The sequence below is a fragment of the Strongylocentrotus purpuratus genome, unplaced genomic scaffold, assembly GCF_000002235.5.
Source record: "Strongylocentrotus purpuratus isolate Spur 01 unplaced genomic scaffold, Spur_5.0 spur5_scaffold_5, whole genome shotgun sequence".
Classification (NCBI taxonomy): domain Eukaryota; kingdom Metazoa; phylum Echinodermata; class Echinoidea; order Camarodonta; family Strongylocentrotidae; genus Strongylocentrotus; species Strongylocentrotus purpuratus.
Genome location: NW_022145611.1, coordinates 7,706,280 through 7,724,895, shown reverse-complemented (window position 1 = coordinate 7,724,895; position 18,616 = coordinate 7,706,280). Strand labels below are relative to the sequence as shown.

At 35.2% G+C, this 18,616-nt stretch overlaps 1 protein-coding gene across 2 annotated transcripts in view; it reads right to left on the bottom strand.

Moving 5' to 3' along the window:
* Positions 1-1,329: 1,329 nt before the first annotated feature.
* LOC100888033 (scavenger receptor class B member 1) overlaps positions 1,330-18,616 on the bottom strand; it is a 51,095-nt gene continuing 33,808 nt past the window's right edge. The window contains exons 9-14 of one of the 2 annotated variants that reach the window (XM_030998573.1): positions 18,329-18,447; positions 15,690-15,763; positions 14,341-14,392; positions 13,505-13,684; positions 10,618-10,650; positions 1,578-1,678 (exon numbers count right to left, since the gene is read on the bottom strand). In XM_030998573.1, the coding sequence (XP_030854433.1) occupies positions 10,627-10,650; positions 13,505-13,684; positions 14,341-14,392; positions 15,690-15,763; positions 18,329-18,447 (449 nt within the window). In that variant the 3' untranslated portion in view covers positions 1,578-1,678; positions 10,618-10,626. Of the gene's footprint in view, positions 1,679-10,617; positions 10,651-13,504; positions 13,685-14,340; positions 14,393-15,689; positions 15,764-18,328; positions 18,448-18,616 lie in introns of both variants that reach the window. The other variant, XM_030998571.1, reaches the window with a different exon arrangement.

The following is an 18,616-nucleotide window of genomic DNA, read 5'->3' as shown; positions in this document are numbered from 1 at the left end:
TTAAACAAAACAAAATCAATTCACACAAACTGGCAATTATTCCGAATACGATGAAAGTGAAAGAAATATTGCATTATTCCTCTTTTGAAATTTCACATGATTCATGTTTTACTTTAAAAAAAATACTTTTAATACTTTAAATTTATTTTAATACTGAATATAATCATATTCCTGATTGATATAATACTATGTATTGAATTTAATAATTTCTATACATATAGAATTGATGATTAATTAAAAAAAATATATTCAGTCAATATCTTGCCTGGGACATATGCAGAATAAGTTGATAGAGTGCGGGCAGTTCTCGGGGCGGGGGCACAAGGGATATACGCATTCAAACCAATCCCGTTCAGGACCAAACCAAATTTGTCATACCTTTTATAAACACATCATAAGTGCAGAGGTTCAGTGGTAGAAAAGTGAGTTTTATGAATAAAATGTATTACCCTTCACATTTCTCATAACACAGAGTTCAGTGTATATGCGCAGGTTCTTTGCTGCCCTCAGTTGCCATTCATTTACATGTGAACAAAAAAACATGGCAGCTTTTTTTGAGGCAGTATATCTGAACAAGCCTTTAATCAATCACTGTTTTCCTCATATCTCTTACACATTTTTTAAACATCAGCATAAAATTTAAGGCCAAAAAATTGAATCTATATGAGCATTTTAAAATACAAATATGCCTGGCATATTTTCTCAGTGGAGGCGCGATAGCTCAGTCGGTAGAGTAGTGATCTCGTAATCCGGTGACCCGGGTTTGAAACCTAGTCGATGGGCTAGTGCCCTTTGGTAAGGCATTAATCCTCATTACCAGGTCCCTCGGAGAGGACCTAAAGCCGTCGGCCGTCTGGGTTGCTTACTAACAAGCATTTATGCTTTCTTAGCAGTCAGGTAAAATAACCACCACCACCATATAAATATAATGAACTGCATATAATGAACTGCATGGAAAGACAATGTCCACCACCAACAAATAAACAGATTTTTATGATGAGATTTCAGAATAAAACAACAATTAGGTCCATCCCTCTTCCTCCTCCCCCTCAAAAAAAAAATAACAGCAACAACAATAAAGCATTCTAAATACCAAGGAGTGGTAAGTCAATCATCACAATGAAGACCTGAATAGTACTCATACTTTAAGGCTACCTTGAGAAAAATTATAAAAAGTACAATTTATCACACACGATAGAATTACCGGTATAACTTCAAGGCAAGTTTTATGGGTAATATTTACATTCATGCGATTGTCTATGATTCGAAGCTGGCTGATTTGGCCTTTCCTCTGTCAAGAAAACTTGCACTGCAATAAAATTTAAAAAAAATTCTACTATTCATATTAGTATAATAACCCAGAGTCAGGAGGACTTTATTAGCTTAAATTTCCATATATCTAAAGTCATCACAATTTCTAGACACTCAGAAAGCAGTTGGATTGCGTAGTGAGCGGAGGGAGTAAGTTGTCAGCTCTCTTTGGTTCCAAACATGGCAGTTTCTATCATGAGTTCTGCCTCTCGATCTCCATCAGAGGAATGAAGTATCCATGAAATCTGCAGGCAGATGCAGTAAACCCCATATCGTGTTGCCATGGCTACGCATCCTCGGTCACTGCCACGTTCACGGATCCGCTATCACAGCTGCTCTCAGGTGATGCGTTTATGATCTTTTCATTCTACATATCAGAAGGACAACAAATTAAGAGGAAGAAGAAGAAATAAAATGAAAAATGTTTGAATAAATTTAATTTTGAGAAGGGATTAGAATTCAATAATTCATAGTAGCATTTATTGTAAAACAAGGAACATTTGCATTGAAGAAAACTTTTGCAAATTCCATGAGTACGCCAGTCTGCAAAATGTTGAAATGTACTGCTAACTGTTTTAAATTGTCTGATTATGAGAATGAAAATGTATATATTTTTATACCATGCACAATAAATGCACTATGAAAATTATTATACCAAGTTAGACAGTACCACCTGTGCCCTTAGAAACGTCTGTATAAAGCGCCCTATAAATGTAATTATTATTATTATTATTTGATGCCCTGGTATACTTTGAATAGTCTCTTGCCGCAAAAGCATCAAGCACCGTCTAAAATGTTTCAGATTTTATAATTATGTAGAGAATGGCATTTGACATTGCTCCTGCTGAAATGCTAACTATTTAAAATTTTCGGATTATGAGAACGAATATGTATTCATCTTAATATACAACATACGATGCACAATAAATGCACCATGGAAAACCCACTTTTATCCATTTTGGAAGAAATTTCAAACATTTGACCAAGTAAAGAGCAAATGAATGACCTACAGTTTGGCACTTTTCAAATTCTGGACAAAGAATAGATATGTATGTACTTTAAGTCAGTTGGAATACCTATGCATATATTGATTTCTACCAATGATAAGGCCGACAGCGGGACAGCCCCCACTTTTGTAATCTACTGAAGACAAACTCCTTTATGTGATGAACTGATTTTCGTCTCCTATTTTTGATGCCTTATTGACAGTATGACATAACCAATATTTGAATACATCATCATGATTTTCATTCACAGTAGATCTGTCCTTGATTTCTGGTGCCTCTAAACGTTTCTACCCATGCTATTATGTCACCTAGAGCTCCTTTAAATGGTATCAAAGTGAACATTTCATTTTTAGTTATGAAATTCATACTCTTGAAGGACCTTTCAATTTTGGAAATAGGTCATTAAAAACATACTAGCCAAAAAGCTAGCTATTTAAAATTTTCTGATCATCAAAATGAAAATGTATTCATCTTATACAACATACCATGCACAGTAAATGCACCATGGAAAATCCACTTTTATCCATTTCAAAAGAAAACTTCAAACATTTGACCAAGTAAAGAGCAAATAAATGACCTACAGTTTGGCACTTTTCAAATTCTGGACAAAGAATAGATATGTACACTTTAAGTCAGTTGGAATACCTGTGCATATATTGATTTCTACCAATGATAAGGCCGACAGCGGGACAGCCCCCACTTTTGTAATCTACTGATGACAAACTTCTTTATGTGATGAACTGATTTTCGTCTCCTATTTTTGATGTCTTATTGACAGTATGACATAACCACTATTTGAATACAAGGTTAACAGTAGATCTGTCCTTGATTTCTGGTGCCTCCAAACGTTCCTACCCATGCTATAATGTCACCTAGAGCTCCTTTAAATGGTATCAAAGTGAACATTTCATTTTTAGTTACGAAATTCATACTCTTGAAGGACCTTTCAATTTTGGAAATATGTCGTTAAAAACATACTAGCCTAAAGCTAACTATTTAAAATTTTCTGATCATCAAAATGAAAATGTATTCATCTTATACAACATACCATGCACAGTAAATGCACCATGGAAAATCCACTTTTATCCATTTTGGAAGAAATTTCAAACATTTGAACAAGTAAAGAGCAAATGAATGACCCACATTTTGGCACTTTTCAAATTCTGGACAAAGAATAGATATGTACACTTTAAGTCAGTTGGAATACCTGTGCATATATTGATTTCTACCAATGATAAGGCCGACAGCGGGACAGCCCCCACTTTTGTAATCTACTGATGACAAACTTCTTTATGTGATGAACTGATTTTCTTCTCCTATTTTTGATGTCTTATTGACAGTATGACATAACCAATATTTGAATACATCATCATGATTTTCATTCACAGTAGATCTGTCCTTAATTTCTGGTGCCTCTAAACGTTCCTACCCATGCTATAATGTCACCTAGAGCTCCTTTAAATGGTATCAAAGTGAACATTTCATTTTTAGTTATGAAATTCATACTCTTGAAGGATCTTTCAATTTTGGAAATATGTCATTAAAAACATACTAGCCTAAAGCTAACTATTTAAATTTTCTGATCATCAAAATGAAAATGTATTTATCTTATACAACATACCATGCACAGTAAATGCACCATGGAAAATCCATGTTTATCAATTTTGGAAGAAATTTCAAACATTTGACCAAGTAAAGAGCAAATGAATGACCCACATTTTGGCACTTTTCAAATTCTGGACAAAGAATAGATATGTACACTTTAAGTCAGTTGGAATACCTGTGCATATATTGATTTCTACCAATGATAAGGCCGACAGCGGGACAGCCCCCACTTTTGTAATCTACTGATGACAAACTTCTTTATGTGATGAACTGATTTTTGTCTTATTGACAGTATGACATAACCAATATTTGAATACAAGGTTAACAGCAGATCTGTCCTTGATTTCTGGTGCCTCCAAACGTTCATACCCATGCTATAATGTCACCTAGAGGTGTCAAAGTGAACATTTCATTTTTAGTTATGAAATTCATACTCTTGAAGGACCCTTCAATTTTGGAAATAGGTCATTAAAAACATACTAGCCAAAAGCTAGCTATTTAAAATTTTCTGATCATCAAAATGAAAATGTATTTATCTTATACAACATACCATGCACAGTAAATGCACCATGGAAAATCCACTTTTATCCATTTTGGAAGAAATTTCAAACATTTGGCCAAGTAAAGAGCAAATGAATGACCCACATTTTGGCACTTTTCAAATTCTGGACAAAAAATAGATATGTACACTTTAAGTCAGTTGGAATACATGTGCATATATTGATTTCTACCAATGATAAGGCCGCCAGCGGGACAGCCCCCACTTTTGTAATCTACTGATGACAAACTCCTTTATGTGATGAACTGATTTTAGTCTCCTATTTTTGATGCCTTATTGACAGTATGACATAACCACTATTTGAATACAATATCATGATTTTCATTCACAGTAGATCTGTCCTTGATTTCTGGTGCCTCTAAACGTTCCTACGCACGCTATAATGTCACCTAGAGCTCCTTTAAATGGTATCAAAGTGAACATTTTATTTTTAGTTATGAAATTCATACTCTTGAATGACCCTTCAATTTTGGAAATAGGTCATTAAAAACATACTAGCCCAAAGCTAACTATTTAAAATTTTCTGATCATCAAAATGAAAATGTATTTAACATACCATGCACAGTAAATGCACCATGGAAAATCCACTTTTATCCATTTTGGAAGAAATTTCAAACATTTGGCCAAGTTAAAAGCAAATGACCAAACATTTACTTAAACAATAACTGTTTACATAAATATTTGAACCTTGTAAGAGTTGTACTACTTTATGAATTATTTTAAAGTGAATTTCATTCATGAACACCTTGGAAACTGAGTATGTTTGGGGCAATAATGTGCGTACAAAGGGTTGATGTAACTGGGAGTTATTCCTTGTTTCATAAGAATGGAAAGAATAATTTCCTTCAAACATGTCATTGAATAGTTGTGGGAGATTCAATCTTATGGAAATTATCCATAAATACCAAGTTACTTCATTTAATGAGGTCAAAGATGTAAAGATTTCAGATCATGGAACAAACAAGCACTTGGGTTCTCGTTTAATCAAATTATGGAAATACAAGCATTACTTTAAAAAAACATTACTTTAAACAAACAGAACTTTGTTATTCCTGGCATTTTACCTGATTGAGGTATCATATGAAAGGGCAGAAAATGAACTTTCTAGAAATGTGATTTTTCTCTTTGAAATTCAAATACCGCCCACCAAATGACTTTTTGGTTTCCTCTCTTCAAATTGTTTTTAATCACTCATGCGTGAAATATGCATCATATGAGTTGCATCAAATGAAAGAGGAGGATCTAAGCTTTACAAATATGTGTCATTTATTAATTATAATTGTGATTAAGTTATGGTAAAACATTGATAATTCTCGGTTTCGTTTTTCTTGGACGCACTGTATAATTAGAACTTGTAATGATACGAGCAGCACGTTCTTGTTGAATATGAATTTTATGTCAATGGATTTTGTTAGTATTTCCTCATAAAATATAACAATAATTGATTTGGGGTAAAATGATACTGTTGTAAATAGTCAATAATATATTTTTTGATAAAACTTTTTTGAAATGTGATAGTATATCAACACCTCTTGGAATTAGTGAACCAGTCAGGTAGAATCGATTGTAAGCTGGAACTAAAATCAATCCCAAAAATTGATTTTAGGAAGGATATCCTTCCCAGTTAGTGAATCAACCCCAAGGGGCCCTAAGGCGGGGCACTGGCCTGCATGCTTATCCAAGTGTTATGAAATGTCTAAAATCCCTGAGTTTCATGGGGCTCAGCCACCTGGACCCACGCCAGTTAGTGACCTGCCAGAGTCATGAATAAGGTATCAAAATATGCTCATCTGACTCTAATTATATGCCCATACCCCCTGAGCTTCCAGGGGCTTTGCCCCTAGACCCCACACAAATTTACGCTACACTCTACCCGATCGTAAATACTTTAGCCTCCCCCAACCCACTTTGAAGAACGTTCAGCGGGGTCTGCATATAAGAGTGGTGGTGATGCAGATATTTATTCTGCTTAGTTGATCCTTCACGTCTGCCCCCCCCCCCTACTGAAAAACCTGGTCACGCCTGTGGGTCACCATTGTATAATAGACGATGACATTGACCAAACTTACCTGATAGGATAATAGGATTAACATTAGACTTGTGCAAGTAGAAAATAGAGTTTATCAAAGACCATTTACTCAACCATTTAGAAGTTTTCGATGTAAACACCACAGTGAGGTTTTATCAAAAAGTCTTCATAAGGTAAATATTTGACAGTGACTCCATGCTAAGAACGCATTCCTGACATTATTAGTAGGAAAGGATGGTTTTACAGGTTAGTGGCAGTATTGCGATTAGTGCTGCTTAAACTGTTTAAGTTTCATACAAATCAAACCATTTTGTTTGGTTGGCTTCAAGGCAGTAATGATTTTTGCTGAATGAAATTTTAAAAAGTAGGTCCAAGTTTTGCGTGCATCTGTAATTGTGTTCAAAATCAAGCATGCCACAGTAAGTTTTACATTTGTGAAAATGGTGAGTAAACCGCCACCACATATAACATGAGTGGCAACTGCCTACAACAAAGGACTTGCGCGTAGTCACTGAGGTCTGTGTTTTGAAAAAAGAAATGTTGAAGTAGTCACCCGAAGAAAATACACGACAACTGATAATTATGGACAAATTATACATGGATGGAAAAATTTTCTCTTAAAAAAACAAATAATTTGCTGATAAATCATATAGATGTCATGGAAAGGCCTAAAATGCAATTTTGTGGCTAGCTGTGTCTCGCATGTGACGTCACAAATCTTGACGCTCTACGGAGGACCGCTGAAGGCAGAAAATCTGGATCTCAATGGAAGTTGAAGAGGGGCGCGATAGCTCATTCGGTAGAGCAGGGGTCTTGTAATCCGGTGACCCGGGTTCGAAACCAAGGCGATGCACTAGTGCCCTTTGGTAAGGCATTAATCCTCATTACCAGGTCCCTTGGAAAGGACTTAAAGCCGTCGGCCGTCTGGTTACTTACTTACAAGCATTCATGCTTTCTTAGCAGTCAGGTAAAAAAACCACCACCATTCCATTCATGTCAAGTTTAATTTGGCTTTTCAACTAGCATAAAGTCTTTGTTTTTTCCTTTGAAAGCTTCCATTGTACAGTCTTTCAATTTAAGTTCAATTTGGCAAGAAGATCAGGTGGCACATGAAGGACAGGTTTGGAAATACAAGGGGGGCGATGGGCGATTTTCGCCCTCATGAGTCTCGAAATAGCCCCCTAAAATCCTGAAAACTGTACTTGAAAGGGCGACTTTTCTTGGAAAGTTGCACGTTGCTACTGATTCTGATTGCCTGCGCACCCATAACTGCCCGGTCCGAGCCCTATGCCTGACCCCAGACGGAAATGAGCTTGCAGTTCAAAGACGCATAGCGCTGCTAGCTCGCACGCTCGATCTGAGTACTGGCAATTTTAAAACGCATGCATGGCCCCTGTGCGTGATGATATGATGTGAACACTTAACTCTAGGGAGCTCTGCGTGCTTTTGGCGGCAGAGTTCCCTGGACTTACACCACAGTATACCACACCATGTAAACTACCGTAGCTGCCAACGGGCGATTGTGTCTGCTGCAAAGTACCGTATCATACCCATATATACGTGCATGAGGCAAATTAGTATTTACGAGTACAGTTCGTCAGTGCTGACCTGCTAGAAACAAAATTGGTACGTAATATGTTTATTTAGTATTATTTCTGACCCAAATTTTTATCATGGACAATGCAATCTCATTAAAAACTAGATGGGTCTTTGACTGCGCGCAGTAAGAAATGAAGCCTCCGCCATAGAGCGATTAAAAAACCAAAACAGAAGCAATTTTTCGAATTCAAGTTTGATGATAATCGGTCCATCGGTTCTAAAGATAATGCGACCATAAGCTATTTTTCATATACATGTATGACCCTTTGATCTTTGACCTCATGACCCCAAAATCTGATCAGTTCATTGGCTCAGCAAGATACATACATGTCCTGAGTTTGGCAAGAATTCGTTGATTGGTTCTTGAGATGACATGATCACAAGATATTTTGCATACATAATGAGCCCTGTGAATATTGACCTCATGAAATCTAGGCAGTTCATTAGCTCTGCAAGATACATACATGACCCAAGTTTGGCAGGAATCCATCAATCAGTTGTTGAGATAACGCGATCACGAGAACGGGGCGTTCAACCCGAAAACATAATGCCTCCTGCAATTTTGTAAACAGAAGCATAAAAATGCGATTCCGTTTGAAATTGTGTAATTCGTAGCCTGGCATATATTGACTTTAAGATTAAGGCTGACAGCGCCCACTTTTGTAATCTACTGATGACAAACTTCTTTATGTGATGAACTGATTTTTGTCTCCTATTTTTGATGTCTTATTGACAGTATGACATAACCAATATTTGAATACACTATCATGATTTTCATTCACAGTAGATCTGTCCTTGATTTCTGGTGCTCTAAACGTTCCTACCCAAAATTTCATTAGGAAATGGCAGTTGTGGTACAGTTTATATAGCCTCATTTTGTCAGAAATTTAAGTACAAATTCAAAGTTTCATTTTAAGAAAAGTATTGAAGAGATGTCATAAGACTTTAATACTCCAAATAAATTTGACCTCAGTGATAAACAAGTTTTAAATTCACATTATTTATGTTTAAAAACTATTTTTTTATTTTTACCCCCAAGCAACACATATAGATAATTTTTTTAAAAGATATAAGAAATTAATGTCTATGAAAGTAACAGTACTACTTTGGTAAAATGTGTTGATGGACGACATCAAAAAATTGTACATGCTAGATTCAAACTGGATGGAGGCGCAATGGCTCAGTGGTAGAGCAGCGGTCTCCTAACAAGGAAGGCCCAGGTTCAAAACCAAATCAAAGCGCTAGTGCCCATTGGTAAGGAATTGATTCTTATTAACCAAGTCCCTCAGAGAGGACTTTAATAAAGCCCTTGGTCCCCTGATAACATATATACATGCATTCTTTAATAGCAGTCAGGTAAAAACAAACTAAACCTTGATAAATCACTCTTTCATATCAGCCCGTAAGGGTGGAGAATTGGGCTCACGACCCAACCTCAGCTCATGCGTGTATTTACATAATGATATTCTACTAAAGGAAACTTTTTGGAGATAACTATGTTAATGAAATGCATTAGTTTATAATTGTAATTATTATTTTTCCAATGTTTTATATATTGATTTTAATGATGATCACTTTCTCAATAATCTTGCTGACTTTTAAAAATGTATTCAAAAAGTTAAATAGTACAGTTAGTATGTTTGCATTTTAGAAGGTAAGAAAAACGAAACATAAACATAACCAAACAAAAGATTAATTACCATGCATAAAATGGCAAATGACATGATAAACAGACCATGCATTGTTAGGGCCCATGAAAGCTTCAGTTCGCTATGTAAAAATAAAAATCGTTCATATCGGTCATCGGTCATATTCTGTAATTGAGCTGATTAATAGCGAGACAGTATCACCCCTACAACACTGCAATTTTTTTTTCTTTTAGATTTCAGATATAAAAAGTGAAAACAAATAATAAAGATCACTTGGATGCAATCTACATTATTATTTTTTCCCCCTATATTATATGTCTTTGTGACCCCTGTCTGATATTTGTACCTAAAAATGAATCAATTCAAAACGTAATTTTTGTACAGCTGGAAAGTATTTAAAAAAATTATTAAAAAATTAAACTGACATTCTATTGATTGTAGGTTGAGGAAGACAATGAAATTGAAGAAAAGTTCACATCATGTCTATGTACATGTATGTGTGACCCCTAAAACAAAGACATAATAAAAAAAATTTTTGTTCTTTTTTTTTTGGGGGGGGGGGGGTGATAGGTGCCTTTGACCCTATACTTTAAACAATGACTATATTTGATGTAAAATTTAATTTGAATTTGAATTCAATAAATAAATCAGTTTCCCATACCACCATTCTTGTTAACAACTTCTGCATTGCCCATATCATGCATGCAAACCACATGTTGTAGTACTTTCTACAGATGAGGCTAATTTTAATCAAGATGCTTGCATGCTTTCGTGGATAAAGAATGCATGAGGTTTTGGATGTACAGCATGTTGTATTGACCTGTTAGAGTGATAATCTGTCATGAAATTGCATCTTACCATCCATGTTCAAATTGTCTCCCTCGTGTGATGCTACACATACATGAGTAGTTGGAATCAATTGTAAATGATAAAGTTACATTAGTTATTTGGTAACGTTTCATTTTCAAATATGAAATTCATACTCTTAAATGACCTTTCAATTTTCGAAATAGGTCATTAAAAACATGCTAGCTCCAAAATGTAATTGGATGATTTTGGGGGGATCATCTTCCCCATGGTCATATACTGTCACCATATTTGAAGCTCATATCTTAGAAATTGATCTCTATGACATTTGACCTATTTACCCAAAATCTGATCAGATGAGCTTCCTATGGTGATACATACAATCACCTTGTTTGAGCCTCATATCTCTAGTGATTCTAGAAATTTTGCGATAACCAGGCCAATAGCTGGAATTTCAGAAGGTTGACCTCTGTGACCTTGGACCTTTGACCTACTGACTCAATATCAAATCAGATCATCTATCTGTGGTGATACATATTATCAACAAGTTTGAGCTTCATATCTATAAGGGTTCTTGAGATATTGCGAAAACAAAGCGAATACCTGGAATTTGATAAGTTGACCTACATGACCGTTGACCTAGTTACTCCAAAATATAATCAGATTGTATTCCTATGGCATTACATACTATCATCAAGTTTGAAGTTCATATCTCAAGTGGATCTTGAGATATCATAATAACAAGAAAGCAGGACGTACGGACGGATGTACCGACAGACTGAAATCATAATGCCTCCTAGCTGCACCACCCTTCGATTGGCGGAGGCATAAAAAGAAATTTACCAATTGGTTATCAAATGTGTATGTGTGTGTGTGCATGTGCGTGAGAAAGACACACACACATATGCACACACCCTCACCCTTCATCTTATCAATTATCAAGTGGAACAACCTGAGCGTAAGTACTGTGAATGCAACGTCTGCTAGTGCATTAGAGAAGGCTACCCACAGATTCTACTAGGAACATCCAGATCCAAAACTGAATACAGTTTATTCATGTAACATGTGACCCTTTTTATCAATAAAAAATGAAGGAAAACAAAAATTCAATCTATAAATAATAAAGAAAGGACTCTAGATCTGACTTGAGTCTTTGTATGCTAATTAGGAAAATGGTAGGGCTGTTTCAGTATGTTTACGGACTAATGTTTATTAACATAACACTAAGTGCCAAGAAAGAAAATGATTGAAACTTCTGAATAAAAAAACAAACAAAATAAACAAAATAAAACACTCAAATAATACCCTGGCAGAAAGCTATGAATAATAAAGAAGGATTCTAGATCTGACTTGAGTCTTTGTATGCTAATTAGGAAAAGGGTAGGGCTGTTTCAATATGTTTACTGACTAATGTTTATTAACATAACACTAAGTGCCAAGAAAGAAAATAATTGACACTTCTGAATAAAAAAAAGCTATAATTGATAAAGGAAGGATTAGGCACCTGACTTAATTCTTTGTTTGCTGATTTGGCAAATGGTAGGAATATTTCAATGTTTCTACTAACCGACTAATGTTTAACAACCTTAGACTAAGTGTTGGGTAAATAACTGATAAAATCATTTTAATGTATTACTAGCCTTGACTGGATGGAATTACGATTGCTTGACAAATGTTTACCCACTAGCCTGAGCTACTTATCAGAAGGTTAAAGTCTTAATAATGAACTTGAATAATACCCTGGCAGAAGACTAAATACTGATGCAAGAAGTGTATACGTGACTTGATCCTTGGCACACTAAGTGATTTATTGTAGAACTGCTTCAATATCGATACTAACTATTAAGTTATTTTAAGAAAACATTTGACCCTCTTGATCGATAATACGCAAGAGATCAAATGATAAAGGAAATAATCTATACATGACTTCATTCTTTGTTTGCAATTTTGGAAATTTTCCAACATCAAACTGAAACTAATATGGAAATACAAATACCAGCAGGCCCTTTTTTCAACTAGAGTTCAACTTAAACCTGTTTACAAGATCGCAAGCTGGAGACACAAAAAGTGCTCTGTACGGGCAGTTGGTCTATAATCTACGGTTAGAGAAACGTAGATTTAAAGGGCAATCCAACATTTGTAATAGTTATATTTGTATGAAAGCGAAATAATAAGAGAAACAGAATATTTAAAGGTTTGAAATAACTGGGACCAGTAATTTAAAAAAATTAAGAGTGTTTGGAATATGAGATCACTAAATCTATGCGAATCGCATATTGGTCACTGGATTATGATGTATTCACTGACAAATCTCCTGTTTGTTGCGTTCAAAAATTATCATAAATTTCTGGGTTTTTTTTCTCTTAAGCGCCTTCTACCTTGGGGCATGTCTTTAAAATATATTGTAGGTAGCATATATTAAAGAAGGTTTTTTTTAAAAGAAAAGAGCCTCCTAAGTCATACATTTTATTCATTTTGTGTGTCGGAACAAATGGGAATTGTGTCGGGCGCAATGTCACAGCGACACTGCCGATTTAGCCAATTTATAGTTTCCCATACGTAAAGAAATTACGACTTCCTTATTTTTTTGTCTAATTTCATTTCATCTTTCATTAATCTGCTTCTCTGATTTTTCTGCTTTTCCTTTAGTAGAGAAGTTAACTATCAAGGCTGGATTTCCTTTCAAGTAAGTAACACTATTCACGGGAAACAACAACATAAAGGAATTACAAGTTCCTTATTTTTTGTCTGATTTCATTCCAACTTTCACCAATCTGCTTCTCTGATTTTTCTGCTTTTCCTTTTGAGTAGTTTACTATCAAGGCTGGATTTCCTTTCAGGTAAGCAACACTATTCAAGAGGAACGGCAAATGTGGCCTCTATACACAGTGGTCTTTCTATGCAGGTTTCACTGTATACAAGGGTAAACAAATCTCACCTTTTCTTCAGATGATCCAACCGGAGGGTGAGCAAGTCGCTTTCCGCAAGACACGACCGTCAGCACGCACATGAGGAGACCTATGCTAAACATGATCCACTTAACAATCAAGGCAATGTACGCCGTCAAGACAAACCCTGTTTCGTAGTACCCAACTATTCTGTCGTCTGCTTCTACACTCTGAAGCGGGGAGAGATAGAAAAACGTCTTTTTATTTAGATTTTACAAGACTTCAAACAAAGAAAAGATTTCAATTCAAATAGACTTTGATATAATCTCAATTTATTGCATAAATAAATAGCCCCTTTTATATGAAGGTATTCTTATAATTTAAAGGAAATTCATTATTTTGTTATGTTATGTTTTCTAAACTGATTTGTACCTAAATACTTTGTTTAGCTGGGGTTAGGCTCTACTAGTACATGTGCTATTATCTGGCCCCTTTTACCAACCAATAGTTTCTCTTCTTGTATATGTAAACACATTGTATGAAATGTATTACTGTATTGCTGTTGGTAAAAAACATCAAAATCAAATATGATGTAATGATATATCCCCTTCAGTATACATCCTATTCGAAGCTGCAGCAAAACTAAGTAGTTTATACTTTCTTCTTCAGTAAGAAGAGAAGTTTTGATAACTTTAGTGTTATATACATTACAACTAATCCTATATTTTATCTAATAAGAACAATACTTTTCATATTTCTGGTCATGGAGAAGCTGACACATTGATTTTCCACCCTAACTTCAATATTTTATTTACAAGTTATATCCTTGGTTTAAAAAAATATTAATTGATCTGTATTGATATAGAGCTCTTTTACATATACTGACCTGCTCAAACCATAAAACTGGCATCGCCATATTTCGAACATTTTTCATCTCCCTAGAAACAAGAGAAATTCAAATGAAAGGTGCTCAAAACTCATACAGAGATATGACCTAAAATGAACATGTACTACTCAACATTTCAAATAAAATGCAAAATAATTTGAATAATTAATGCAGGCTACAAGATGCTAAAAGAACTATAAAAACAATGACTTGATTATCGCTTTGATTAATCAGCTCTCAAATCTATGGATTACTTGTTATTGCTATTAAAGCTGACTGGGGGAGAGAACCTTTGCTAATGCAGGATCTTTGATGTAAATGCTCTCCCTGAAGAGAGTCGTAATAGTAGATCCGTTGAAGTGTTCAAAAATGATCTAAAAACATATCAGTTTTATTTGGAATGTAATCAATTGTTCTCTTTTATATGTTTAATGTTCAACCTTACTCCTGCTGTTCTTTTTCTTTATTATCATTATCATTAACATCGCTTTACTAATAATATCTGAAGATACAACAAAAAATTAATTTGACCCATATAGAAACAGAATTTTCTAATGATCTGAATTACTTTGCCTCCTCAATTTGGTAATAATCATATCATTTTTTAAAAGTGCAATCTTAAATGAATTTGTATGGCTATGTATGAACAATTATAAAAAAAGCAACAACAAAATTTAATGCAGGAAATATATTGAATTTATATTCTCTATACTATGTATTGCCAATGTGTAGGCTTCATGTTCACTTACAGCCAAATAGTCTATTCTATGAACCCCTTAAAGGTAAAGACCAGTATTGGAAACGCCCCAATTTCAAAAAATGAAATGGAAGCTCTCATTACCAATCATGTGAAAGAATATGTTTTGACTAATACATGATGATAAAAAATTTGCCGGGAAACCGCCTAGTAATTCATATATTTGGTAAATTTGTTTCTCTCATGGTCTGTGAGAGATATAGGGTAGTCCCATATACATCTTTCTGTGTATAGTGCTTGTAACTTTACGAAGAATGGGCCAAATTTCTTATCATTTTGATGATTCCAGAACCTTGCAGATGCTAGATGCTAGATGATCAACCTTTTCTGATCGATTCCACAACGTTTCTTTCACAATGCAATCGCATGACCATAACTGGTCTTTACCTTTAATGCACTACAATGAAAATGGATTCAAACTATGCAATGATTTTCACTCTTTAAACTCATGCATCATCATCATGTGTAATTCATGGCATTTTAAATCTAGATCTTAAAATGCCACAAAAAATGAAGTACTACTGATTCACTGAAGAGTGGCACAAAAAGGAACGAGAATTGGAAAAGAGTGAAGAAAGCGGAAAAAACTCACGTTATCCTGGGTAATTGCAATGTAATCATGCTGATTTGTAATCTCATTTTCAATACATACGGCATGCCCATCAGCTGTGAGGTGTTGTTGAAAGGAAAGATAGGAAAACACAGGGTTTTATTTCATGACGGGAAGAGAAAAGAAAAGGAAAACACAGTATGAAGACTTGAATGTCTAAGTTATACACAAAACATTTATCATTCCATGATGAAGTAGAGAATCACAGCTACAAGTAAATGCATCAACAATATGAATACAAAGTACAATGTACCATATACAAGAAGAGTCATGTTTTTCATAATACCTTTTTTGCTCTGCCGCATCAGAATGTTTCCAAAAGCTGAGCATTTCAAAAACATGAATCCTTTTCAGGAGTGAGAATTATCGGTGGTAATAAAACACATGTACTTCTCAATTCAATCAAATATGTTTATGATATGCTGCTTTTGTTGGTGGTCTGTATTAAAGATCAATTAAATCTTCATAATCTTTATAAATGTTCACTATTATTATTATTATTATTATTATGCTCAAGTCAACAGCCTTGAAACTATTGTTGAACTGATGTGTTTTATAGCATAGGCAATGACACTTTAATTCCACAACTTTTATGGCATTGAATCTAGGAAGGAAAGAATGAATACCTAGGGAACTAAACCATGAAGCAATACGGAAGAATTTAAAAGGCCAAACATTAAACTATTGTTGAATCAATGCACTTTATTGCATAGGCAATGACAGTTTAATTCCACAACTTTTATGGCATTGAATCCAGGAAGGAAAGAAGGAATACCTAGGGAACTAAACCATGAAGCAATACGGAAGAATTTAAAAGGCCAAACATTAAACTATTTTTGAATCAATGCACTTTATTGCACAGGCAATGACAATTTAATTCCACAACTTTCAAGGTATTGAATCCAGGAAAGAAAGAATGAATATGCAGGGACCTAAACCAAGAACCCATGAGGAAGGGTTTAAACGGCCAAACATTAAAAACACACTAGCCAATATTATCTGAAATATTACTCAAGAAAATGGCTGATCTATGACTGGTCTGAATTTTACTAAGCATAAAAACTACATCAAATAAAAACTATAAGGACTTTAAGATAGCATTGGGAGTGTAGAGAGGGCCACTAGTAATTAGCAGTTGCTTGTATGCCACTCACAACCTACAACCCTGCTGGGCAACCTTCAAATCCTGCCTTTGTTGCCCCGATGGCAACTAAAATGCTGACTTTCTAGTTCTGTGTGAATTTTGTGCAGTTCATCGTAAACAACCATAAAAGGACAAAACCGGCAAACTGTATGAACATCTAGTTTGCTAGACTAGGAACCTACATAGAACATTTCTGTGAAAATAATGCTCACCAATTGAAGCCTTCTCTATCTGATTTCTTTTAAATAGAGTATTGATTTAACAACTTAATTATTCATACCCCAAGTAACTTTTTTTTTTTTTTTTTTTTTTTTTGGGGGGGGGGGGCGTTTTTTGTAACTTTAGAATAAAAGGTGGACTAGTTGAATTAGGGCCTTTGTGAATTACTTTTAGATGTAAGATTTGATATGTTACATTCTTAATAAATATGAATCGGAACGAGTCAATTTTTTTACATACTTGAACAAAATCCTTTATACAACTACTACTAAAACTAGATGGAACTTCAACTGCGCGCAGTCGAAATGATGCCTCCGTCATAGAGCAATTTTAAAAACCAAAACAGAAGAAATTTTTCAAATTCAAGTTCAATTGTAATCCATTAACAGGTTCTCAGAATATCGTGATTACAAGCAATTTCTCATGTACATACATGACCCTTTGATCTTTGACCTCATGACCCTAAAATCTACTCAGTTCATTGGCTCTGCAAGATGTCCAGAGTTAAATAGTAATCCATCTGTCAGTTCTAATGAGAATGCGTTCACAAGCTATTTTTGCATACATAATGAGCCGCATGACCTTTGACCTTGACCTCATGACCCCAAAATCTAATCAGTTCATCGGCTCTGCAAGTAACATACATGACCAAAGTTTGGCAGGAATCCATCAATCGGTTCTTCAGATAACGCGATCACGAGCTGTTTTTGCATACATAATGAGCCCTGTGACCTTTGACCTTTGACCTCGTGACCCCAAAATCTAATCAGTTCATCGGCTCTGTAAGATACATACATGACTAAAGTTTGGCAGGAATCCATCAATCGGTTCTTCAGATAACGCGATCACGAGCTGTTTTTGCATACATAATGAGCCCTGTGACCTTTGACCTTTGACCTCGTGACTCCAAAATCTAATCAGTTCATCGGCTCTGTAAGATACATACATGACCAAAGTTTGGCAGGAATCCATCAATCGGTTCTTCAGATAACGCGATCACGAGCTGTTTTTGCATACATAATGAGCCCTGTGACCTTTGACCTTTGACCTCGTGACTCCAAAATCTAATCAGTTCACCGGCTCTGTAAGATACATACATGACCAAAGTTTGGCAGGAATCCATCAATCGGTTCTTCAGATAACGCGATCACGAGAACGGGACGTACGTACGGACGGACGTACGTACGGACGGACGGACGGACAACCCAAAAACATAATGCCTCCGGCTACTTCGTAATGGAGGCATAAAAATACTCACTGGTTCTACCTCCATGTAATGCTGATGATATTTTGCCTGGGGGTTCAAGCCCCCTACAGCTTCATACAAAGCTGGGTCCCCTTGGAAAAAGTGAGGATTCGATATGGCAGATGGAGAACCTGTGGTGAGAGAGATTCGGAAAGACAGGATGGCAAATGAATAGTTTGGCTATGACTCCAATTCATACTGATAACATCTGTTTCTTATAAAGCAGTTTACCATTATCAACGAACCAAGCGCTAAATACAGATTTATTATTACCCCAGTTACTGAATTCCATTACTATGC